Genomic DNA, 25,244 nt, shown 5'->3' with positions numbered 1-25,244 from the left:
CCCCCACTCCCACAGCGTCACCTCCACAAGATTCCGCCATTAGTTCAGATGACCAGAAATTCGGTCAAAGTGATGGATTTTTAAAGCATTTTAAAGAAGAGGTGGTGGAGGGGAAAGTTCTGAAATTGAATTCCGGAGCTAAGGGCCAAGGAGTTGAAGGCACACCCACCAATGGTGGAATGGTTTTGTCCTTGTCTAATAATGCAACAAACAGAGTCGTATCTCCGCTTTGGCGGCTAATTTGTGAACTTCTGGTTTCCAGTCATGCGGGATTTTATTTCTGCTTTAGGAAAATCTCTTTATGGAACCAAAGAGGACGTCACCCAAAACCCCAGTGAAAACCCAGTTGACACCCAGCATGGTCTCGTGGCGGAAGTGCTGCACCCCAGATCGAGTACAGATCACTCCAGTTAAACTCACCCACAAATCATCCCCCGAGGCCTGGTCGCCCACAGCAAACCTAAAGATGTTGATTAGCGCCGCGAGTCCTGACATCAGAGACCGGGAGAAGAAAAAGGAACTGTTCCGTCAGATTGAAAATGAGAATATCGGAAGCATCAATAACATTATTCAGGTAACGGGCTACTCGATTTACTGGTCCCGCCTCCTATTCAAATTCCCACCGTGGCCTCACCTCCTCCTCCAACCTTGCAACCCGGCTGAGGTCCCTCTGTCTCTGGCTCTTGCCCTGCCCTGCCTCCCTCTTCCTCATTCTATCCCTGACTACCTGTCCACAGGTTTCTACCAAGCCTGGACTAATGGCCTCGGTGTCCTCAGTTCAAATGCCATGGCAGCTGGGAAATTGTTCAGTTAATTATTAAAATCTCGAGTTAAAAGCTGCTCTAAGTAATAAGATGCAGGAGCACTAGAAGACCATTCGGCCCATCGAGTCTGCTCCACCATCCAATGAGATCACGACTAATCTGATAAATCTCAACTCCATTTTTCCGCCTTATACCCTTACTGATTAACAATTTGTCTATCTCAGCTGTGAACAGACTTAATGACCCAGCCTCTACAGCGTCTGTGGTAACGAATTCCACAGATTCACCTCCCTCTGAGAGAAGAAATTTCTCCTCATCTCCGTCTTAAATGGGTGACCCGTTGCTCTAAGATTAAGCCCTCTGGTCCTAGACACTCCCAGAAGGGAAGGAACTACCGGATCGGTCCCGTGTCGGTGAGGATCGGTCCTGTGTCTGAGGATCGGTCCCATGTCTGTGAGGATCGGTCCCATGTCTGTGAGGATCGGTCCCGTGTCTGTGAGGATCGGTCCCGTGTCTGTGAGGATCGGTCCCGTCTCTGTGAGGATCGGTCCCGTCTCTGTGAGGATCGGTCCCGTCTCTGTGAGGATCGGTCCCGTCTCTGTGAGGATCGGTCCCGTCTCTGTGAGGATCGGTCCCGTCTCTGTGAGGATCGGTCCCGTCTCTGTGAGGATCGGTCCCGTCTCTGTGAGGATCGGTCCCGTCTCTGTGAGGATCGGTCCCGTCTCTGTGAGGATCGGTCCCGTCTCTGTGAGGATCGGTCCCGTCTCTGTGAGGATCGGTCCCGCCTCTGTGAGGATCGGTCCCGTCTCTGTGAGGGACGGTCCCGTGTCTGTGAGGGACGGTCCCGTGTCTGTGAGGGACGGTCCCGTGTCTGTGAGGGACGGTCCCGTGTCTGTGAGGGACGGTCCCGTGTCTGTGAGGGACGGTCCCGTGTCTGTGAGGGACGGTCCCGTGTCTGTGAGGGACGGTCCCGTGTCTGTGAGGGACGGTCCCGTGTCTGAGGGACGGTCCCGTGTCTGTGAGGGACGGTCCCGTGTCTGTGAGGGACGGTCCCGTGTCTGTGAGGGACGGTCCCGTGTCTGTGAGGGACGGTCCCGTGTCTGTGAGGGACGGTCCCGTGTCTGTGAGGGACGGTCCCGTGTCTGTGAGGGACGGTCCCGTGTCTGTGAGGGACGGTCCCGTGTCTGTGAGGGACGGTCCCGTGTCTGTGAGGGACGGTCCCGTGTCTGTGAGGGACGGTCCCGTGTCTGAGGGACGGTCCCGTGTCTGTGAGGGACGGTCCCGTGTCTGTGAGGGACGGTCCCGTGTCTGTGAGGATCGGTCCCGTGTCTGTGAGGGACGGTCCCGTGTCGGTGAGGATCGGTCCCGTGTCGGTGAGGATCGGTCCCGTGTCGGTGAGGATCGGTCCCGTGTCGGTGAGGATCGGTCCCGTGTCGGTGAGGATCGGTCCCGTGTCGGTGAGGATCGGTCCCGTGTCGGTGAGGATCGGTCCCGTGTCGGTGAGGATCGGTCCCGTGTCGGTGAGGATCGGTCCCGTGTCGGTGAGGATCGGTCCCGTGTCGGAGAGGATCGGTCCCGTGTCGGAGAGGATCGGTCCCGTGTGGGTGAGGATCGGTCCCGTGTGGGTGAGGATCGGTCCCGTGTCGGAGAGGATCGGTCCCGTGTCGGTGAGGATCGGTCCCGTGTCGGAGAGGATCGGTCCCGTGTCGGAGAGGATCGGTCCCGTGTCGGAGAGGATCGGTCCCGTGTCGGAGAGGATCGGTCCCGTGTCGGTGAGGATCGGTCCCGTGTCGGTGAGGATCGGTCCCGTGTCGGAGAGGATCGGTCCCGTGTGGGTGAGGATCGGTCCCGTGTGGGTGAGGATCGGTCCCGTGTGGGTGAGGATCGGTCCCGTGTGGGTGAGGATCGGTCCCGTGTGGGTGAGGATCGGTCCCGTGTGGGTGAGGATCGGTCCCGTGTGGGTGAGGATCGGTCCCGTGTGGGTGAGGATCGGTCCCGTGTGGGTGAGGATCGGTCCCGTGTGGATGAGGATCGGTCCCGTGTGGGTGAGGATCGGTCCCGTGTGGGTGAGGATCGGCCCCGTGTGGGTGAGGATCGGTCCCGTGTGGGTGAGGATCGGTCCCGTGTGGGTGAAGTTCGGTCCCGTGTGGGTGAGGATCGCTCCCGTGTGGGTGAGGATCGCTCCCGTGTGGGTGAGGATCGCTCCCGGGTGGGTGAGGATCGCTCCCGGGTGGGTGAGGATCGCTCCCGTGTGGGTGAGGATCGGCCCCGTGTGGGTGAGGATCGGCCCCGTGTCTGTGAGGATCGGTCCCGTGTGGGTGAGGATCGGTCCCGTGTGGGTGAGGATCGGCCCCGTGTCTGTGAGGATCGGTCCCGTGTGGGTGAGGATCGGTCCCGTGTGGGTGAGGATCGGTCCCGTGTGGGTGAGGATCGGTCCCGTGTGGGTGAGGATCGGTCCCGTGTGGGTGAGGATCGGTCCCGTGTGGGTGAGGATCGGTCCCGTGTGGGTGAGGATCGGTCCCGTGTGGGTGAGGATCGGTCCCGTGTGGGTGAGGATCGGCCCCGTGTGGGTGAGGATCGGCCCCGTCTCTGTGAGGATCGGTCCCGTGTCGATGTGGTTCGGACCCGTGTGGGTGAGGACCGCCCCCGTGTGGGTGAGGATCGGCCCCGTGTGGGTGAGGACCGCCCCCGTGTGGGTGAGGATCGGTCACGTGTGGGTGAGGACCGCCCCCGTGTGGGTGAGGACCGGTCCCGTCTCTGTGAGGATCGGTCCCGTGTGGGTGAGGATCGGTCCCATGTCGGTGAGGGATGGCTCCATGAGCATGATCCCTATTTTTGGTCGCCTCAGAAGCGGAAGCGTTTTCACGGCCTCTTCCCTTGCTCTTTTGTAGAATAGAGGGACTCTGCCTCATCGCCATTTCCTTCTTAGTTTCCGACTAAAGACACATTTTTGTTGCTGGAATGAGAGTTTGTGAGAAGTCGTGTCATGATATGCAAACATGCAACCAATGAACACTCAGAATATGACACAACCAATGGGCAGTCAGGACACTCAGAGGAGGCATCACCACAAGGGGGCTTGACATAAACACTATAAAAGGGATGAGTCACTCACACCCTGCCTCTTTCCACAGACAGACATCTAGAGAGTTAGACAGGGTTGATCAGCAGCATCACTCCCCAGCACGTGGTTTAGAGCAAGCTGGTACAGTTAGACTGAGTTACTACAGTTAGATTAGCAGAGAGTCAAACTCATTTGAAAACTATGTTAATAGTTCAATAAACACGTTGAGCTCATTTCAGAGTCTGGTGCAGCCTTTCGATAAGCCTGCATCAAGTAGCAGGCTGTGTTACCCGAAGCAGCATAACACAAAGTCCAAGCAGTTCCATACTATAAACAATTGTGGAAAGAGTGATGGTGGTAGCTCAGTAAAGTAAAAACAGGTTCTTTATTTTACCTTCAGCTCGCTGCTATTGATGACAGTGCCACAGATGAATTTGAACAGCAACGGCCAAGTAGGAAACAAAAAAGTCTTGGGCTCCTGTGCCAGAAGTTTCTTGCTCGATATCCGAATTATCCCATTTCAACCGAGAAAACCGAAATCTCCCTGGACGAAGTGGCAGCTGAACTTGGTGAGCTTGTGTTACAGGGAGGCCGGGGAGCCCAGCAATGAAGATAGTTGGGTGGGGGAATGTGATGGGTCAGAGTTTTGCTGTAGGAGTTGAATATCTAATGGTGTGTACCATTCTTTAGACTTTCTCCGCACCTTTGGCCTCGAACCAGTTTTTGCCCGGTTACCGGAAGTTTGAGCGGTTGAGAGCAAAAGGAGAAACTGGGAATCCTGAGATTTAAGTGAACAAGGAGGGACTCTGGAATTGAAATATTGGGAAGTTAACAGTGCAAGGACTGAAAATAAAGTGGCATCTCATTCAATCTTTATCACTCAATCGACAGCACTAGAAAGTGAATACCTGTGTCATTATCGCATTGTTTTGGGAGTTGGGTGTGTACAAGATTGCTGGTGCATTTCCTATAATACAACAGTGGCCCGTAACTCAGATATTTCAATGGTGGTAAAGCTCATTAGAATACCCTGTAGTCATGAAAAATTCCATTGAAATTCAAATCTATCGTTATTTTCAACTAGAATGGGGGAATTTAATACTAAATAAGAAAGGAACAATAAGAAAATCAAATTTGAAACTTCACTTTAATTCTTCAAAACCTGAAGGGCTGAGACTCCACGCTTGTAAATGGTTAATTTTTAATGCCCTGGTTGTTGATTGGCCATAGTTAAATATTATCACACTATTAAAGGACTAGTGTTTCGATTGTGTCCATAGCATAAATACAGCAACTTCCGACCACTCGATGCTTGTCAACGGTAAGGTTGGCGGTGCAGATTATCTGAAGCTGCTTTTGCCTTTTGATGTTTAACACCGTATCTGCTTCACACCTGATGTTGCTTGCACCATTTGCAGGGAAATGACCAGTGGGTATTGTTACTGTGATAGTCAATTCTGCAGTCTCTGTGTTGGTTTATGGTTTGAGCTGTTGTTTAGTGGCATAGAGTGATCCTGAATCTTGTGCTTGCAGGAGTGGAACGCAGACGTATTTACGACATTGTGAACATCTTGGAGTCTCTGCAACTGGTCAGCCGGCTGGCAAAGAACCAGTATTCCTGGCACGGGCTGCTCGGACTCAGGCAGACGTTAGCCACATTGAAGGAGAGAGGAGAGCAGCAAAGGTATGCGGAGCAGCTGTCTTGCATCCGCCACAAAGTGCTCGACCTCAGTGGGCAGGGAATGGAGAAGAGCGCGGCAGCCCGGAAAACATGGGCCAGCTGCCCGGAGCTGAGCAGTGAAACCAAGTCTGTGGAGGTCGAGAGTAAATCGGGTAAGACTTATTGTACGGTGGTGTAATCCGGTATTATTTCCAAACGCTCACCGTTTAAATAGCAGCATTGCTGCATTCGTTCTGAGCATAATCCCTAAGAATTGAAAGAGGAACAGGAATCAGACATTGAATCTGCTTCACCATCCAATAAGTTCCTGCTTAATCTTCGACACCAGATCCACTCTCCAATGCCATGTCCATATCCGCTGATTTGCTTTGTGTGCAACATACCCACCCCGCCTTCCCACTCCAGCGCAACACAGTATTTGCTTATGGTTTGCTACTATAACAAATCGTCTGGCTTGTTATTGCTGTTTGTGGGAATTTTCTATCTGCAAATAGATGCTGTGTATCCTACATTGACCACACTTTGAAACAAAAGTGCTTCATTAGCCTTGAAAGGCTTTGGCAGGCTCGAAAGTGGTGACAAGCACTGTAGAAATGCAGGTCTTTTTTTTTTACATTAATAGTAATGGGTGGCTAGCCGGCCAAGCAGCTTTTGAGTCCCAGATTTATCTGCTGCTGGTGTTTAAGGTGCCTTTCGTCCCAGTTTATACTGTACAGTGTTAAATAGAGCATAATCCCTAGCGAGCAGATTGACGATGGCTCTCTGTCTTGTGCTGTGCTCTGCTGCTCCCTTCTGGTTGATGGGTGAACAACTGTAGGAGATTTAAATAATTCCACCGTGTCCTCTCCAATGGAATTTAAACATTTTCATTATTTTGATGGAGATAATAAATATGCAGAACCTAAGCAGAGAGAAGCTGTTGGTCTTTACCCCCTAATAGTGCTGTGTTTTTTAAAATCTCTCAGCATCTATGAACAGCAGGAAGGACAAGTCTCTGCGCATTATGAGTGAGAAGTTTGTGATGCTTTTCCTTGTGTCTGAACCCAAAACGGTTGCTCTCGATATTGCTGCTAAAATCCTAATTGAAGAAAGTCATCAGGATTCTGCTGATAACAGCAAGTTTAAAAGTAAGTGAAGCAAAATTCAATACTAGATGTTGGAGAGTATTCAGCAGCATCTGAGGAGAGAGAGTAAATGTCGTCGCTCTGAAACATTAACTATACGTTTCTCCCTCTCGAGATGCTGCTAGGGATTTCTCACATTTTCTGCTTTTATTTCAGATCTCAAGGTTTGGCTGACCCTTGCCCTACAATTTTTGTATCCTCTGTCTTCAAACTCCCACTCTTTTCCTCTTTCTCAATTTTGTGTTTAATTTTATATTAAAAGTAAGTTCAGTTTTAGTTTGTAGGTTGGACTGCGGGAATTGTTGTTCAACGTCTGCATTTCATTCAAAGTGAGCAATCTCAAATCGAGGATTGGCGGCTGGTCGTTGAAAAGTATGGACCGAGGTTAAACAAAATTATTCCCCCCCCCCCCCCCGGCTCCCATCGTCTGATGTAACAAAGAGTGGTACACTTGCCTCTGAGAGGGAAGATCATGGGTTCAAATCCCGGCACAGATTCCAGCTGATTCTCCCAAGGCAATGCTGAGTATCATGGCTACGATCTTTTACCTCAACGTCACCTCCCCACATGATTCCCTAAGGTGGGATTGCAGGGATAGGTGACAGTGCGTCCATCTCATCTGAAGTGAGATTATCACTGGCTTTATACTTGGCAATTCTGTGTCTTGGATGCTCATGTTGGTTCTTTTATAATAATAATATAACCTTTAGTAGTGTCACAAGTAGGCTTACATTAACACTGCAATGAAGCTACTGTGAAAATCCCCTAGTTGCCATACTGCGGCGCCTGTTCGGGTACATTGAGGGAGAATTCAGAATGCCCAATTTACCTAACAAGCATGTCTTTCGGGATTTGTGGGAAGAACCGGAGCACCCGGTGCAAACCCACGCAGACACAGGGAGAACGTGGAGACTCTGCACAGACAGTAACCCAAGCCAGGAATCGAACCCAGGACCCTGGCGCTGTGAAGCAACAGTGCTACCCACTGTGCTTCCGTGCCGCAATCTCCCACTTGATTTACGAGTTCCAATACACCAGAATTGATATTTTCTGTCCTTGATGTTGTGTCTTTAAGTTGTCTAAACTTCACCAGGGAAGTGTGGGGATTACCACTGCCCAAAGACTGGGTTTAAAGTCCAGCCTGATATCCAGATTTTCAAACTCGCGTATATAAGTTACCATAGGCTGAGCTAGCACATTCAATTGGGTGATGTATCTCTTCATCAGTATCATTTATCTTGGGATAGATGTGGGAAGGTTTCCCAACAATTCACCATGAATCTCAATTGAAGGTGTTGAATTTTATTCATCTGGTGTGTGTTGGTGGGGGACTTTGGTCTTACTGGTGTTTGGGACAAGGGGCGACATTCTCCAACCCCCCCGCCGGGTCGGAGAATCGCCGGGGGCTGGTGTGAATCCCGCCCCCGCCGGTTGCCGAAGTCTCCGGCACCGGATATTGGGCGGGAATCGCGCCGGTTGGCAGGCCCCCCCCCCACGATTCTCCGGCCCAAATGGGCCGAAGTCCCGCCGATAAATTGCCTGTCCTGCCAGCGTAGATTAAACCACCTACCTTACCGGCGGGACAAGGCGGCATGGGCGGGCTCCGGGGTCCTGGGGGGGGCGCTGGGCGATCTGACCCCGGGGGGTGCCCCCACGGTGGCCTGGCCCGCGATCGGGGCCCACCAATCCGCTGGCGGTCCTGTGCCGTGGGGGCACTCTTTCCCTTCCGCCTCCGCCACGGTCTCCACCATGGCGGAGGTGGAAGAGACTCCCTCCAATGCACATGCACGGGAAACTGTCAGCGCCGCCCGGAGATGTCATTTCCGCGCCAGCTGGCGGGGCAACAAAGGCCGTTTCCGCCAGCTGGCGGGGCGGAAATTCGTCCGCCGTCGGCCTAGCCCCTCAATGTTGGGGCTCGTCCTCCAAAGATGCGGAGCATTCCGCACCTTTGGGGCGGCACGATGCCCGTCTGATTGGCGCCGTTTTGGGCGCCAGTCGGCGGACATCGCGCCGTTTCCGGAGAATTCCGCCCAAGGTTCTTGCTCTCAGGCTTCATTGAATACATCAACGATCTGTTGCAGTTCTGCAGAGTGGTGTCCACCTTTGTGAATAAGACGGTTAAAAAACTAAAACGTGAACAGAAATTCCTCAGTTTGAATCTCAGCCATTCCAAATTCCAAAACCAGAGCCACTGCACTATCACATCCAATAGAGGCTGGGATTCTCCAGTAACTTCATACTTGTGACAATAAACGGTTATTATTAATAATAATGGGGCTAGGTTCCCACGCACGCCAGAAAACGGGCGCATGTCACTCCGGACTTTTTTCTTTAAAAGTCCGGAGTGATTCTCCGACTTTGAGGAGGCTTGCAGGGCCCCAGAGTGCTCCATGCAGCTCCTGGTGCCGAAACGGGGGCCCTGCACTTCGGCCGTGGGTCTGCGCATGCGTGTAGCGGCCGCCTGTGGCACTGGCCCCGTGTGACATGGTGGACCACACAGGAGGCCGGCGCGGAAGAAGGTAGGCCACTCCCCAGATCACGCGCGCCCGCCGATCGATGGCCCCAGTTTGCAGGCCTGGCCATCGTAGAGGTGCCACCCCCTAACGCCAGGACGGCCACCATAGCCACGACGCTGAGCTCCCGCCAGGTGGGACCATACGAGAACCACACCGGCAGGAACTCCCCGGTCGACCGCGGAGATTCGCCGCGGGGGCCACTTTCACCGGCACCGACCGGCGGTGTGTCGACCGCGTGCGTGGTTGCAGGCAATTTTGCGGTTGCCGGAGAATCGCGTGAAGGCGTTACGGGTCCGGCACCCCATTCTCCGCGCCGGGCGCGATTGCGGTGCGGGGGGCTCGGAGAATCCCAGCCCAGAACACAGTAACTGCTGTGTGAGTCTTCCAACACAAACAGACCTGTGTGAATCACCTCTTCCCTCTACTCTACAGAATACTCTGTTATTTCCTGGCTGCTAATCAGCGAATAGTGACAGTGAAAACTTTGCCAAACATTCACCTTTGTTTTCCTTTTCAGCTAAAATCCGCAGACTCTACGACATTGCCAACGTGTTGACCAGTTTGGGACTCATTAGGAAAGTTCACGTGACTGAAGAAAGGGGTCGGAAACCAGCATTCCAATGGGTTGGGCCTATCCATCAGAACAGGCCTGAAGGTGAGGTTTGCTCAATACTGTTTATTGGTGAAATTGTGTTTTTATTCTTATGTGGGATGTTGCTGGCTGGGCCAGAAGTTAGTGCCCATCACTAATTGCCCTCAGACAGTGCTGGTGAACGGCCTTCTTGAACCGCTGCAGCCCCTGTGGTGTAGGTACACCCACAGAGTTGTTACGGAGGGAGTTCCAGGATTTTGACCTAGCAATAGTCGAGGAACGGCAATATATTTCCAAGTCATGATGGTGAGTGACTTGCAGGGGAACTTCCAGGTGGTGGACTTCCCAGGTATCTGCTGCTCTTGTCGTCCTAGATGGTAGCGGTTGTGGGTTTGGAAGGTGGTGTCTAAGGAATCTTGGTGAGTTCCTGCAGTGCATCTTGTAGATGGTACACACGGCTGCCATGTTCTTTGGTGGTGGAGAGAGTGAATGTTTGGATGGGGTCCCAATCAAGTGAGCTTCTTTGTCCTGGATGGTGTCGAGCTTCTTGAGTATTGTTGAAGCTACACTCATCCAGACAACTGGAGATTATTCCCTCACATTCCTGGCTTGTGCCTTGTAGGTTATGGACAAACTTTGAGGAGTCAGAAAGTGAAATACCCACTGCAGGATTCCTAGCCTCTGACCTGCTTTTGTAACTACAGTATTTATATGACTAGTTCAGTTTCTGGTCTGTAGTAACCCCTAGAATGTTGATAATGGGAGATTCAACGATGGTAATGCCATTGAATGACATGAGACGATGGTTAGATTATCCCTTATTGGAGATGGTCATATCCTGGCACTTGTGTGGCACAAATGTTACTTGCCACTTGTCAGCCTGGATATTGCCCAGGTCTTGCTGCATTTGGACATAGATTGTTTCACATCTGAATGGCGTTGCACACTGCGCAATCATCTGCAAACATCCCCACTTCTGACATGATGGAAGGAAGGTCATGATGAAGCAGCTGAAGATGGTTGGGCCGAGGACACGACCCTGAGGAACTCCTGCAGTGATGTTCTGGAGCTGAGATGTCTGACCTCCAACCACCACAACCATCTTCCTTTGTGCCAGGTATGACTCCAACCAGCAGAGAGTTTCCCCCCTGATCCCCATTGACTCCAGTTTTGAAGCCACACTCGGTCAAATGCTGCCTTAGTTTCGAGGGTGGTCACTCTCCCTTCACCTCTGGAGTTCTGCTCTTTTGTCCATGTTTCAACCAATGCTGTAAAGAGGACAGGAACTGAGTGACCTTGGAACTCAAACTGAGAGAATCAAGGTTTATGGGAATAAGGCGGGAAAGTGGAGTTGAAGATTATCATATCAGTCATGATCACATTGAATGGCAGAGCAGACTCGATGGGCCAAATGGCCCACTTCTGCTCCTATGTCTTATGGTCTTATGATCATCTACTTGACACTTTGGCTGAAGATTGTTGTGAATGCTTCAGCCTTATCTTTTGCTTTGTTGTGTTGGGCTCCCCCATCATTGAGGATGGGGATATTTGTGGGGCCTCCTCCTCCAGTGAGTTGTTTAATTGTCCACCACCATTCATGGCTGGATGTGGCAGGACTGCAGAGCGAGCTTGGGTCTGATCCATTGGTTGTGGAATCACTTTGCTCTGTCAATCGCTGCTTATGCTGTTTGGCACACAAGTAGCCCTGTTGTATCTTCACTAGGTTGACACCTCATTTTTAGCTATGCCTGGTCCTGCTCTGGTCATGCTCTCCTGCACTCTTCATTGTAGCTGCCTCGATAGTTTAATGTGTTGGAGGGTGTCATTGGCAAGATCATACCTCGGTATAATTGGGTGGTTTGTTCGGCCACTTCATAGGGACATCTGGAGCCATTCAACCCCTGCTGCCTATCTGTCGTGCAATCAGGTAGATGATTGATGTGTATATTAACTCCACCATTCCTCACTGAAATCAAACCTAACAAAACTTCCACTGACCTCCGTTTTGAAACTTTCAGTGGGGACCTCATTGGTTAATGGAAACATCCATGATTATCAGCAACTTGAAAGGTCAGCGCGTTCAGGGGACCTGGGTTTGGATACACTTCAATGTCCAAGGCTCTGGTGATTTTGAAATCAACTTTTGTGTACTTAGTCTAGTCGTAACCCAGTTAAACTGACAGTCCCTCAAAATAGAAGCACATTACAGCCAATGTGAATATTTAATTATCTCCTCCTGCTTTAATACTCTCCGAGTTCTGTTGAGCACCCCCTGACTTAAATCACTCCCTGCCTTTACCTGCCTTGGCCTTAAACACCTGGGGCGAAATTCTCCGGAAACGGCGCGATGTCCGCCGACTGGCGCCCAAAACGGCGCCAATCAGACGGGCATTGCGCCGCCCCAAAGGTGCGGAATGCTCCGCATCTTTGGGGGCCGAGCCCCACCATTGAGGGGCTAGGCCGACGCCGGAGGAATTTCCGCCCCGCCAGCTGGCGGAAACGGCCTTTGTTGCCCTGCCAGCTGGCGCGGAAATGACATCCCAGGGCGGCGCATGCGCAGGAGCGTCAGCGGCCGCTGACAGTTTCCCACGCATGCGCAGTGAAGGGAGTCTCTTCCGCCTCCGCCATGATGGAGACCGTGGCGGAGGCGGAAGGGAAAGAGTGCCCCCACGGCACAGGCCCGCCCGTGGATCGGTGGGCCCCGATCGCAGGCCAGGCCACTGTGGGGGCACCCCCCCCCCCCCCCGGGGCCAGATCGCCCCGCGCCCCCCCAGGACCCCGGAGCCTGCCTACGCCGCCTTGTCCCGCCATTCAAAAGGTGGTTTAATCCACGCCGGAGGGACATGCAATTTATCGGCGGGACTTCGGCCCATCCGGGCCGGAGAATCGAGCAGGGGGGGGCCCGCCAACCGGCGCGGCCCGATTCCCACCCCCGCCGAATATCCGGTGCTGGAGACTTCGGCAACCGGCAGGGGCGGGATTCATGCCAGCCCCCGGCGATTCTCCAACCCGGCGGGGGGTCGGAGAATGACGCCCCTGGTTATCACTGGGACTATGGCACTGAGGACCCGTCTTCGAATCCCAGCCCTGTGTCACTGTCCGTGTGGGGTTTGCACATTCTCCCCGTGTCTGCAAGGGTTTCACCCCCACAACCCAAAGATGTGCTGGTTAGGTGGATTTGCCACGCTAAATTAGAAAAAAAATTATAATAATTGGGTACTCTAAATTTTTTTTTAAAAAATTATCCTTAAAACCCACCTCTTTAACCAAGCTATTAGTCACCTGACTCTCATCTCCTGCGGATCAGTGTTTAATCATTGCTCCTGTCAAGCACATTGGGGTGTTTTATTATATTATTGGCGCCATATTAATGTAATTTTCTAATGCAGTCCTCTTTTTTTTTTTTGCAGTCAGATGTTGGAATTACATTTTCTCTTGGTTTCTGTGCAGGTTTTCTGGATCATTCTATTGCATTATTAGCATCGGCAAGTTCTGCAGAGGCCGGGTTCCCAGTGAACACTAAGGAGAGGTTGGAGTGTCCGGCCTCAATCCAGAGTTCCCATGCCAACCAGCGCAGCCCTGCCAGTTTTCGAAAAGGTTTGTTTTTGTATAAGGCTTGCAGTTCATCGGTGGTAACCTGCATTGCCCTAGCCCCCAAAATCCCCCCCCCATCTAAAACTCGAGTGGGTTTAAACTACCACTGGTAATGTTGCCTGTGCTGTTGCTCGTGGTCAGTTAATCTGTGTTTCCTCAAGATCCTTGGACAGAGCCGTGTGCTGAGATGCAGCATTGTGACAGGAACAGGAGGAAGTCATTCACCACCCGGCTCCCACCAAACCTGCTCCATCATTTAGCCACAACGCGGTTGAGTTGCGTCTTTAACTCCATCCACCTGCTTTGGTTCTGTCGTCCTTAATGCCCTTACCTAACAAAAATAGAGCAATCTCAATTATTTCTTTATTTATTTATTTTTAGCATAGAACATACAGTGCAGAAGGAGGCCATTCGGCCCATCGAGTCTGCACCGACCCACTTAAGCCCTCCCTTCCACCCTATCCCCGTAACCCAATAACCCCTCCTAACCGTTTTGGTCACTAACTGCAAATTAGAATGGCCAAACCACCTAGCCTACACGTCTTTGGACAGTGGGAGGAAACCGGAGCACTCGGAGTAAACCCACGCAGACACGGGGAGAACGTGCAGACTCCGCACAGACCGTGACCCAGTGGGGAATCGAACCTGGGACCCTGGCGCTGTGAAGCCACAGTGCTATCCACTTGTGCTACCGTGCTGCCCCTGCAATCTCAATTTTTAAACTTCAATTGCCCCTCCAACAACCTCAGCAGCCTTTTGAGAGGAGTCTGGATCGTGTTCCAATTATAACCATGGGTTTATCATGGCGCCGATGTTCGAAAGCGACTCGCTGTTGGAGATGGTGGGATTGAGGGAGGAGTTACTCTGACCCAGGAAAGAACGCAAATTGGAGTTCAAAGGATATATTTCAAGGCTGCTTCTGAAGGGACAAGGTTGGCTGGTGGGTCAGTCACTAAAGATAGAATAAAGAGGAGGTTCGTATTAGACCAGAATTAGAAGAGTGAATGAGTGCGATCAGACACCGACCTACAGAAGCAGAATGCAGCTATTGAAGGTGTTTTTTGTGGGGGGAGGAGGCAGTTGGACTTGGGCAGGATTGTGGGGGTTCAGTGGGACTTGGGCAGGATAGTTGGTGGGGGGGACATTAGGGTTTTATAGGGCAGGGCTTGTCAAATGGCCTTTAATTGATCATTAAGCAGATACAGGGATGTATTGTTCAATGTCTTGGAATTCCCATCAGGTCAACACTGGCACAAAAAGCAAAATAACTGGATGCTGGAAATCTGAAGTAAAAGCCACAAGTGCTGGAAATACTCAGCAGGTCTGGCAGCTTTGTGAAGGCCATTCACCTGAACTGGAAGGAACTTGTGATTTGATAGTTTTGATGTAGGTCTGGAGTCTGGGAAGGAGGAAATACAGTGTATATGATTAAGGGGAGAGCAGGATGAATTACAGAAACAAAAGGGATGATATTGTGAGTGAAGATTAAATGATAATGAGAAAATAAAAAGATGTGTTTTGCTTATGAATGAATTAATCTAATCTAATCTCCTACTCTCCTGAAGCCCTTAAATCAAACAACTGTTTAGTTCCCTTTTGTGAGTAATTTTGGACTCTGCAGAGGGCTGTTAAAATATGGATTTCGTTCCCAGGACTAAAAGGTTTCTCTTTTATAACCTCGCCTTTTTATTTTGTGTCTGAAACCATGTTAAGTTTGTGCCATTATTCTTCTTGCAGTGAGAACCATTGAAGCACAAGATTGTTCCAGTAAAATGGTGCATCTGGCTGCTGCTTGCAGACTGCAGTTTGAAGAAGACATGAAGTAAGTATTTTTTTGCAGCAGAAGAAGCACAAACTCTGCACCCAGTGCAGTGTTCACTGACTCAAGCCTCTATATCCAGTGCAGTATTCACTGACTCAAGTCTCTGTATCCAGCACAGTATTCACTCACAAATCTCTGTATCCAGTGCAGTATTCACTCACAGACCTCGAGATCCAGTACAGTATTCATTGACTCAAACCTCTGTATCCAGTCCAGTGTTCGCTCACCTCACAAATCTCTGAATCCAGTGCACTATTCAGTAACTCTCAAATCTGTTTCCAGTACAGTATTCACTGACTCAAATCTATGCAGTATTCACTGACTCTCAAACCTCTGTATCCAGCGGTGCTCACTCACTCAGAAACCTCTGTATCCAGTGTAGTGTTCACTCACTCACAAACCTCTGTATGACAGTGCAGTATTCACTCACAAACCTCTGTATCCAGTACAGTATTCGTTGACTCAAACCTGTTTCCAGTACAGAATTCACTGACTCTCAAATCTATGCAGTATTCGCTGACTCGCAAACCTCGGTATCCAGTGGTGTTCACTCACTCACAAACCTCTGTATGACAGCGCAGTATTCACTCACTCACAAACCTCTGTATGACAGCGCAGTGCTCACTCACTCACAAACCTCTGCATCCAGCGCAGTGCTCACTCACAAACCTCGGTATCCAGTGGTGTTCACTCACTCACAAATCTCTGTATGACAGTGCAGTATTCACTCACTCACAAACCTCTGTATGACAGCGCAGTGCTCATTCACTCACAAACCTCTGCATCCAGTGTTGTGTTCACTCATTCAAAAACCTCTATCCAGTGCTCACTCACGTAACAAATTAGATGTATAATTTTGATGATGAAATTCTGCCTTTGAGCAATATTTTTTGGAGGTATAAGATTGACGTACAATAGTAGTTAATAGTTTACATTTATTTAGTACTTTTCACACTGTTTTTTTTTTCTTTAAACTTTAGAGTACCCAATTATGTTTTTCCCAATTAAGGGGGAATTTAGCGTGGCCATTCCACCTACCCTGCACTTCTCTGGTTTGTGGGGGTGAGACCCACGCAGACACTGGGAGAATGTGCAATCTACACACGGACAGTGACCCGGGGCCGGGATCGAATCCGGGTCCTCGGCACTGTAGGCAGCAGTGCTAACCACTGCACCACCGTGCTGCCTTGCTTTTGGCATGGTTAGTTATTCGCCAATAATTTGACAATGAACCACATTGGGAGATTTTAGGGCAGGTGAGCAAATGCTTAGTCACAGAGGTAGGTTTAAAGAAGCAGCGAGAGGTAACAAGATGAAGAGAGAGAATTCCAGAGATTGGTTCTAAGGCCCACCAATGGTGGAGTGATTAAATCAGGGATGCAGAGACCAGAATCAGAAGAGCTCTGATATCTTGAGGGTTGTGGAGATGGCGGAGATAGGGAGGGATGAAACCCTGGAGGGATTCAAAACAAGGTTGAGAATTTTAAAATTGAGACATTGCTTGACCACAAGCCAATATAGATCAGTGAGCACAGAGAGTGTTGGGCAAACAGGACTTGGTGTGAGGGAGGACATGTGCAGCAGGGCTTGGAATGGAAGATGGGAGATCAGTCAGAGGAATGTGGGAATGTTGAAGTTATAAAAGCATGGGTCTGGGTTTCAGCAGTGGAATGACTGAGGCAGGGCTGGAGTCGGGTGCTATTACGGACATGAACATTTCATTTTGCTGAAAAATCGTTTTTTTTTCTCTTCTTTAGGAGCTCGGAATCTCCCTGCAATCAGGAAGACCATCAATCCAAGTCCATTCGCTTGGCTTCTTGTCCCCTGTTAATTACTAGCAAGGCCAGTACTGTTGAATCTCCTGTGATACCTCTGGCACTGGATGGCTTCTCTGTTTCTCAGTCTGAACTATCGCCACCATTCTGCCTTCGTAATGCTGCCCCTGGGCAGCCAACACCCATGCCCCCACCTGCTGCACCCAACACAGAGGAAGGCTACTCTTGCCCCCTGAAGAGGCAGCCATTTGTGTTCTTGCAGAGTTTACCGACAGCCCCTGTCCTCCTGCTGTACAAAAACACGGAGTCCAGCACTGAACCTTCTCCTGGATCCAGTGAGGCTCAACCTTCTCCACATGAAGACGCTTCATCACTCGTACCCAGAGATATCGAGGCTGCTGTGCCCACTAGAAACTCACAGAAGCGCAGTCATACGGAACAATGTACACTGCCTGATGGGCGTTGGCAAGACAACAAACCAGAGGTTAAACGGGGGAAATTTTTTTGTTGTCTTGAACATACATCTGGAAGTCTTCCTTCTGTGTTTTCTTTGTCATCAATGAACCAGGTATGTGTTTGAATGACACTATTGAGTGAAGACAATCTCCTAAAAAGAGATTTTGGGGATTGTTATGTTCTTCCCCACGTAGCAGGTTAAAATTCAGCCACATAGTCGGGCAAACCAGGTTCTTCCAAGCAATAGGAAAGTTGCTAAGAGTGACTCAGTGGGGCAACTGCTCTCACCACAGAATATGATAAGCGGTACTGAGGGAGCGCCACCCAATGGTGGCTGTGGGGAGGGGAGGGGTTGGGACTGAGGGAGCGCTGCGCTGTTTGGCGGGTGGGGGAGGTACTGAAGGGCGCTGCCCTATCGGGTGTCGGCAGTGGGGGAGGGGTCGCATTGTTAACCGAGTTCGCACCACCCTGTCAGTACTGAGGGAGTGCCATCCAACAGGGGCTGGAGTGGGGGGTCGGTACTGAGGGTGTGTTGCCCTGTTTATGGGGTGGGGGAGGTACTGAAGGAGCGATGCCCTATCGGGTGTTGGTACTGAGGCAATGCTGCCCTGTTTAGGGGTTGGTGATGGGTCGTTACTGAGGGAGCACCACCCTGTCGGCAGTAGGGGGGGTGGTTGCGCGTTGTTAATTGAGTTAGCACTGCCCTGTTGGGCCGTCAGTACTGAGAGAGCACTACCCTGTCAGGGGGTAGGTATTGGGGGAGTGCTGAAGGAGCACTACCCTGTAGGCTACGGGGGGAGGGAGGGGTCATTAATGAGGGGGTGCTGCCCTGTCGGGGATTCTGTACTGAGGGATCGCTGCCTTGTCAGGGGCTTGGTAATGAAGGATCGCCGCCCTGTCGAGGACTCGAGCAGAACCTCCGGCAGCAGGGCAGCTCTCCCTGATGAACTCCATGCATTCTATGTTCTGTTCGAGCAGGAAACTATCAAGCCGCTGCCCCAACAGTCCTGGACACCCCCACACCCACCACCACAGCTTCCGAAGTCAGATCAGGCTTCTTGAAAGTGAACCCTAGGAAGGCGATGGGCCCGGACGGGGTCCCTGGTCGTGCACTCAAATTCTGCGAGGACCAGCTGGCAGATGTGTTCCGGACATCTTCAACCTCTCCCTTCTCCATTCTGAGGTCCCCAACTGCTTCAAGAAGACCACCACCATACTGGTGCCAAAGAAGAACCAGGCACTGTGCCTCAATGACTATCGTCCGGTGGCCCTGACTTAAATCGTAATGAAATGCTTTGAGAGGTTGGTCATGAGGCACATCACCTCCATACTCCCAGAATGCCTCGATCCACTGCAATTCGCATTCCGCCACAACCGGTCCACAGCGGACACCATCTCCCTGGCCCTGCACTCATCCCTGGAGCATCTCGACAACAAGGACTCTTATGTAAGACTTCTATTTATTGACTACAGCTCCGCCTTCAACACCATAATCCCAGCCAAGCTCATATCAACGTTCCAAAACCTAGGACTTGGCTCCTCATTCTGCAACTAGATCCTCGACTTCCTGACCCACAGACCACAATCAGTAAGAGTAAACAACAACACCTCCTCCACGATAGTACTCAATGCCAGGGTTCCGCAAGGCTGCATACGTAGCCCCCTACTATACTCCCGAACACACACGACTGCGTGGCAAAATTTAGCTCCAACTCCATCGACAAGTTTGCTGATGACACGACCGCAGTGGGTCAGATCTCGAACAACGATGAGTCAGAATACAGGAGGGAAATGGAGAACCTAGTGAACAAGAACAAAGAAATGTACAGCACAGGAACAGGCCGTTCGGCCCTCCAAGCCCGTGCCGACCATGCTGCCCGACTAAACTACAATCTTCTACACTTCCTGGGTCCGTATCCCTCTATTCCCATCCTATTCATGTATTTGTCAAGATGCCCCTTAAATGTCACAATCGTCCCTGCTTCCACTACCTCCTCCGGTAGCGAGTTCCAGGCACCCACTACCCTCTGCGTAAAAAACTTGCCTCGTACATCTACTCTAAACCTTGCCCCTCTCACCTTAAACCTATGCCCCCTAGTAATTGACCCCTCTACCCTGGGGAAAAGCCTCTGACTATCCACTCTGTCTATGCCCCTCATAATTTTGTATACCTCTATCAGGTCTCCCCTCAACCTCCTTCGTTCCAGTGAGAACAAACCGAGTTTATTCAACCGCTCCTCATAGCTAATGCCCTCCATACCAGGCAACATTCTGGTAAATCTCTTCTGCACCCTCTCTAAAGCCTCCACATCCTTCTGGTAGTGTGGTGACCAGAATTGAACACTATAATCCAAGTGTGGCCTAACTAAGGTTCTATACAGCTGCAACATGACTTGCCAATTCTTATACTCAATGCCCTGGCCAATGAAGGCAAGCATGCCGTATGCCTTCTTGACTACCTTCTCCACCTGTGTTGCCCCTTTCAATGACCTGTGGACCTGTACTCCGAGATCTCTTTGACTTTCAATACTCTTGAGGGTTCTACCATTCACTGTATATTCCCTACCTGCATTAGACCTTCCAAAATGCATTACCTCACATTTGTCTGGATTAAACTCCATCTGCCATCTCTCCGCCCAAGTCTCTGCCTTCTATGACCTAACCAGTTCTGTATCCACCTTGCCAGCTCACCCCTGATCCCGTGTGACTTCACCTTTTGTACTCGTCTACCATGAGGGACCTTGTCAAAGGCCTTACTGAAGTCCATATAGACAACATCCACTGCCCCACCTGCATCAATCATCTTAGTGACCTCCTCGAAAAACTCTATCAAGTTAGTGAGACACGATCTCCCCTTCACAAAACCATGCTGCCTATCACTAATACGTCCATTTGCTTCCAAATGGGAGTAGATCCTGTCTCGAAGAATTCTCTCCAGTAATTTCCCTACCACTGAAGTAAGGCTCACCGGCCTGTAGTTCCCTGGATTATCCTTGCTACCCTTCTTAAACAGAGGAACAACATTGGCAATTCTCCAGTCCTCCGGGACATCCCCTGAAGACAGTGAGGATCCAAAGATTTCTGTCAAGGCCTCAGCAATTTCCTCTCCAGCCTCCTTCAGTATTCTGGGGTAGATCCCATCAGGCCCTGGGGACTTATCTACCTTAATATTTTTTAAGACACCCAACACCTCGTCTTTTTGGATCTCAATGTGACCCAGGCTATCTACACACCCTTCTCCAGACTCAACATCTACCAATTTCTTCTCTTTGGTGAATACTGATGCAAAGTATTCATTTAGTACCTCGCCCATTTCCTCTGGCTCCACACATAGATTCCCTTGCCTATCCTTCAGTGGGCCAACCCTTTCCCTGGCTACCCTCTTGCTTTTTATGTACGTGTAAAAAGCCTTGGGATTTTCCTTAACCCTATTTGCCAATGACTTTTCGTGACCCCTTCTAGCCCTCCTGACTCCTTGCTTAAGTTCCTTCCTAATTTCCTTATATTCCACGCAGGCTTCGTCTGTTCCCAGCCTTTTAGCCCTGACAAATGCCTCCTTTTTCTTTTTGACGAGGCCTACAATATCTCTCGTTATCCAAGGTTCCTGAAAATTGCCGTATTTATCCTTCTTCCTCACAGGAACATGCCGGTCCTGAATTCCTTTCAACTGACACTTGAAAGCCTCCCACATGTCAGATGTTGATTTGCCCTCAAACATCCGCCCCCAATCTATGTTCTTCAGTTCCCGCCTAATCGTGTTATAATTAGCCTTCCCCCAATTTAGCACATTCATCCTAGGACCACTCTTATCCTTGTCCACCAGTACTTTAAAACTTACTGAATTGTGGTCACTGTTACCGAAATGCTCCCCTACTGAAACATCTACCACCTGGCTGGGCTCATTCCCCAATACCAGGTCCAGTACCGCCCCTTCCCTAGTTGGACTGTCTACATATTGTTTTAAGAAGCCCTCCTGGATGCTCCTTACAAACTCTGCCCCGTCTAAGCCCCTGGCACTAAGTGAGTCCCAGTCAATATTGGGGAAGTTGAAGTCTCCCATCACCACAACCCTGTTGTTTATACTCTTTTCCAAAATCTGTCTACCTATCTGCTCCTCTATCTCCCGCTGGCTGTTGGGAGGCCTGTAGTAAACCCCCAACATTGTGACTGCACCCTTCTTATTCCTGATCTCTACCCATATAGCCTCACTGCCCTCTGAGGTGTCCTCCCGCAGTACAGCTGTGATATTCTCCCTAACCAGTAGCGCAACTCCGCCTCCCCTTTTACATCCCCCTCTATCCCGCCTGAAACATCTAAATCCTGGAACGTTTAGCTGCCAATCCTGCCCTTCCCTCAACCAGGTCTCTGTAATGGCAACAGCATCATAGTTCCAAGTACTAATCCAAGCTCTAAGTTCATCTGCCTTACCCGTAATACTTCTTGCATTAAAACACTTCAGGCCACCAGACCCGCTGTGTTCAGCAACCTCTCCCTGTCTGCTCTGCCTCAGAGCCCCACTGTCCCTATTCCCTAGTTCTCCCTCAATGCTCTCACCTTCTGACCTATTGCTCCCGTGCCCACCCCCCTGCCATACTAGTTTAAACCCTCCCGTGTGACACTAGCAAACCACGCGGCCAGGATATTTATGCCTCTCCGGTTTAGATGCAACCCGTCCTTCTTATATAGGTCACACCTGCCCCGGAAGAGCTCCCAGTGGTCCAGATAACGGAAACCCTCCCTCCTACACCAGCTGTTTAGCCACGTGTGTCGCTGCTCTGTCTTCCTATTTCTAGCCTCACTGGCACGTGGCACAGGGAGTAATCCCGAGATTACAACCCTCGAGGTCCTGTCTTTTAACTTTCTGCCTAGCTCCCTGAACTCCTGCTGCAGGACCTCATGCCCCTTCCTGCCTATGTCGTTAGTACCAATATGTACAACGACCTCTGCCTGTTTGCCCTCCCCCTTCAGGATGCCCTCTACCCGTTCGGAGACATCCTGGACCCTAGCACCAGGGAGGCAACATACCATCCTGGAGTCTCTTTCCCGTCCACAGAAGCGCATCTCTGTGCCCCTGACTATAGAGTCCCCTATTACTATTGCTCTTCTGCGCTTTGACCCTCCCTTCTGAACATCCGGGCCAGCCGTGGTGCCACTGCTCTGGCTGCTGCTGTTTTCCCCTGATAGGCTATCCCCCCCCCCCCCCCCCCCCCCGACAGTATCCAAAGGGTTATACCTGTTCGAGAGGTGGACAACCACAGGGGATTCCTGCACTGACTGCCTGCCCTTTCTGGTGGTCACCCATTTCTCTGCCTGCACCTTGGGTGTGACCACATTTACATAACTGCGATCTATGACGCTTTCCGCCACCTGCATGCTCCTAAGTGCATCCAATTGCTGCTCCAAACGAACCATGCGGTCTGTGAGGAGCTCCAGTTGGGTGCACTTTCTGCAGATGAAGCCATCCGGGACCTGCCACATCTCACAGTCAGAGCACTGCACCCCTCTAACTGACATTGCGTCAATTAATTAAAATTTTAAAAAAATTTTAAATATATTTTTTAAAATATATATATTTTTTAAATTCAACGTTACTGTTAACTATCTGTTTCCTAGCACTAGATTTCTAATAGAAATGCGAAAGCTAAATATAGTACTCGCCGATCTCTGGCTTAGATACCCCTCTAAATTATAATTAAGTAATTATGTTTAATTAGTTACCAATGCTTAATTTTTTAATTTAGTGTAGATTCCCAACCAGCCACTCAGGTCACAGCTTTTCTGTGATGTCACTTCAGTTTCCCCCGACACACACAATTTGAAAAAGGTATAAAAGTAAAAATGAGTAAAAATCACTTACTTACCTTCTGAGTGTCTTAGATGTTCTCAGGTTCTCTTCCTGACAGAGACTGCTCCTCCACCTCCGAACCTTGACCTGCACAATGCTAATAATATAATATAATAATAATATAATATGTCACTTACCTCACACCAATGGGTCTTATTATTAGGTTAGAGGAGGAGGGCGGGTGGGAGACACTAAACGTGTAGTGTCTCGGGTTTCCTCTCCACCAGAATTTATTGGTTGGGGGGGGGTCTTCCCAGAAGTCCGCGGGTCGAAAAAAATAAAACCGAAAAGAAGTGTTTTTTTTAAAAGGATAAACTTACCTCCCTGAAATCACTTGCGCACCGCTCCCGCTGAAATCGACGGGCCTGCTCCTGTGAAGGTAAGTGTTTTTAAAGGATACACTTACCTCCCAGAAATCACTTGCGCACCGCTCCCGCTGAAATCGACTGGCCTGCTCCTGTGAAGGTAAGTGTTTTTAAAGGATACACTTACCTCCCAGAAATCACTTGCGCACCGCTCCCGCTGAAATCGACTAGCCTGCTCCTGTGAAGGTAAGTGTTTTTAAAGGATACACTTATCTCCCAGAAATCACTTGTGCACCGCTCCCACTGAAATCGACTGGCCTGCTCCTGTGAAGGTAAGTGTTTTTAAAGGATACACTTTCCTCCCTGAAATCACTTGCGCACCGCTCCCGCTGAAATCGACTGGCCTGCTCCTGTGAAGGTAAATGTTTTTAAAGGATACACTTACCTCCCAGAAGTGGTGTAACGACAAAAATCTTTCCCTCAATGTCAGCAAAACTAAAGAGCTGGTCATTGACTTCAGGAAGCAAAGTACTGTACATACCCCTATCTGCATCAACGGGGCCGAGGTGGAGATGGTTAGCAGTTTCAAATTCCTAGGAGTGCACATCTCCAAAAATCTGCCCTGGCCTACCCAAGTCGACGCTACGACCAAGAAAGCACAACAGCGCCTATACTATCTCAGGAAACTAAGGAAATTTGGCATATCCACACTGGCTCTCTCCAACATTTACAGCTGTACCATAGAAAGCACCCTATCTGGCTGCATCACAGCCTGGTATGACAACTGCTCGGCTCACGACCGGAAGAAACTACAGAGAGTCGTGAACACCGCCCAGCCCATCACACGAACCCACCTCCCATCCATTGACTCTGTCTTCACCTCCCGCTGCCTTGGGAAAGCGGGCAGCATAATCAAAGACCCCTCCCACCTGGCTTGCTCACTCTTCCAACTTCTTCCATTGGGCAGGAGATACAAAAGTCTCAAACCGATTCAAAAACAAACTCCCTGCTGTTACCAAACTCCTAAACGACCCTCTTATGGACTGATCTGATCTGTTCACACATCTTCACCCGAGTCGTGTGTATCGTGTATTTTATGTTTGCCCTATTATGTATTTTCTTTTCATGTATGGAATGATCTGTCTGAGCTGCAGGCAGAACAATGCTTTTCACTGTACCTCGGTACATGTGACAATCCAGTCCAATCCCTGTTGGGGAAGCTGCAATGAGGGATTGCCGCCCTGTTGGGAGCTCAGTGCTGAGGGAGTACTGTTTTGCAGATTAAATGTTACATTGGGGCCCTGTCTGCCTAACTGGAAAAAAAAATCCCGCAGAACATTTGAGAAGAAAGAAGGGGGCTGTTTTAGCACAGGGCTAAATCGCTGGCTTTGAAAGCAGACCAAGGCAGGCCAGCAGCACGGTTCAATTCCCGTACCAGCCTCCCCGAACAGGTGCCGGAATTTGGCGACTAGGGGCTTTTCACAGTAACTTCATTTGAAGCCTACTTGTGACAATAAGCGATTTTCATTTCATTTTCATTTCATTTCATTTTGAGGAAGAGCAGGGAAGCACCCTGATGTCCTGCTCAATATTTCTCCTGTAATCAGATTATCTGGTAATTGTCCCATTTCTCTTTGTGCTTCTGCAGTTTGACTGCCAGCAGATGCCAGCCTTTCAGCTAAAATGATATTTGGAGAGCCATGTGA

General features: G+C 50.2%; 1 protein-coding gene across 1 annotated transcript in view; it reads left to right on the top strand.

Annotated features, from left to right (window-relative positions):
• Window positions 1-293: 293 nt before the first annotated feature.
• LOC140396293 (transcription factor E2F7-like) overlaps window positions 294-25,244 on the top strand; it is a 38,290-nt gene continuing 13,339 nt past the window's right edge. The window contains exons 1-8 of the mRNA XM_072484711.1: window positions 294-574; window positions 4,229-4,397; window positions 5,362-5,661; window positions 6,475-6,636; window positions 9,667-9,804; window positions 13,192-13,338; window positions 15,073-15,157; window positions 16,915-17,500. Of these exons, the coding sequence (XP_072340812.1) occupies window positions 302-574; window positions 4,229-4,397; window positions 5,362-5,661; window positions 6,475-6,636; window positions 9,667-9,804; window positions 13,192-13,338; window positions 15,073-15,157; window positions 16,915-17,500 (1,860 nt within the window). The 5' untranslated portion in view covers window positions 294-301. The remainder of the gene's footprint in view (window positions 575-4,228; window positions 4,398-5,361; window positions 5,662-6,474; window positions 6,637-9,666; window positions 9,805-13,191; window positions 13,339-15,072; window positions 15,158-16,914; window positions 17,501-25,244) is intronic.

Source organism: Scyliorhinus torazame, chromosome 19 (assembly GCF_047496885.1).
Source record: "Scyliorhinus torazame isolate Kashiwa2021f chromosome 19, sScyTor2.1, whole genome shotgun sequence".
Taxonomy (NCBI): domain Eukaryota; kingdom Metazoa; phylum Chordata; class Chondrichthyes; order Carcharhiniformes; family Scyliorhinidae; genus Scyliorhinus; species Scyliorhinus torazame.
This window is presented reverse-complemented; position numbering and strand designations above follow the sequence as displayed.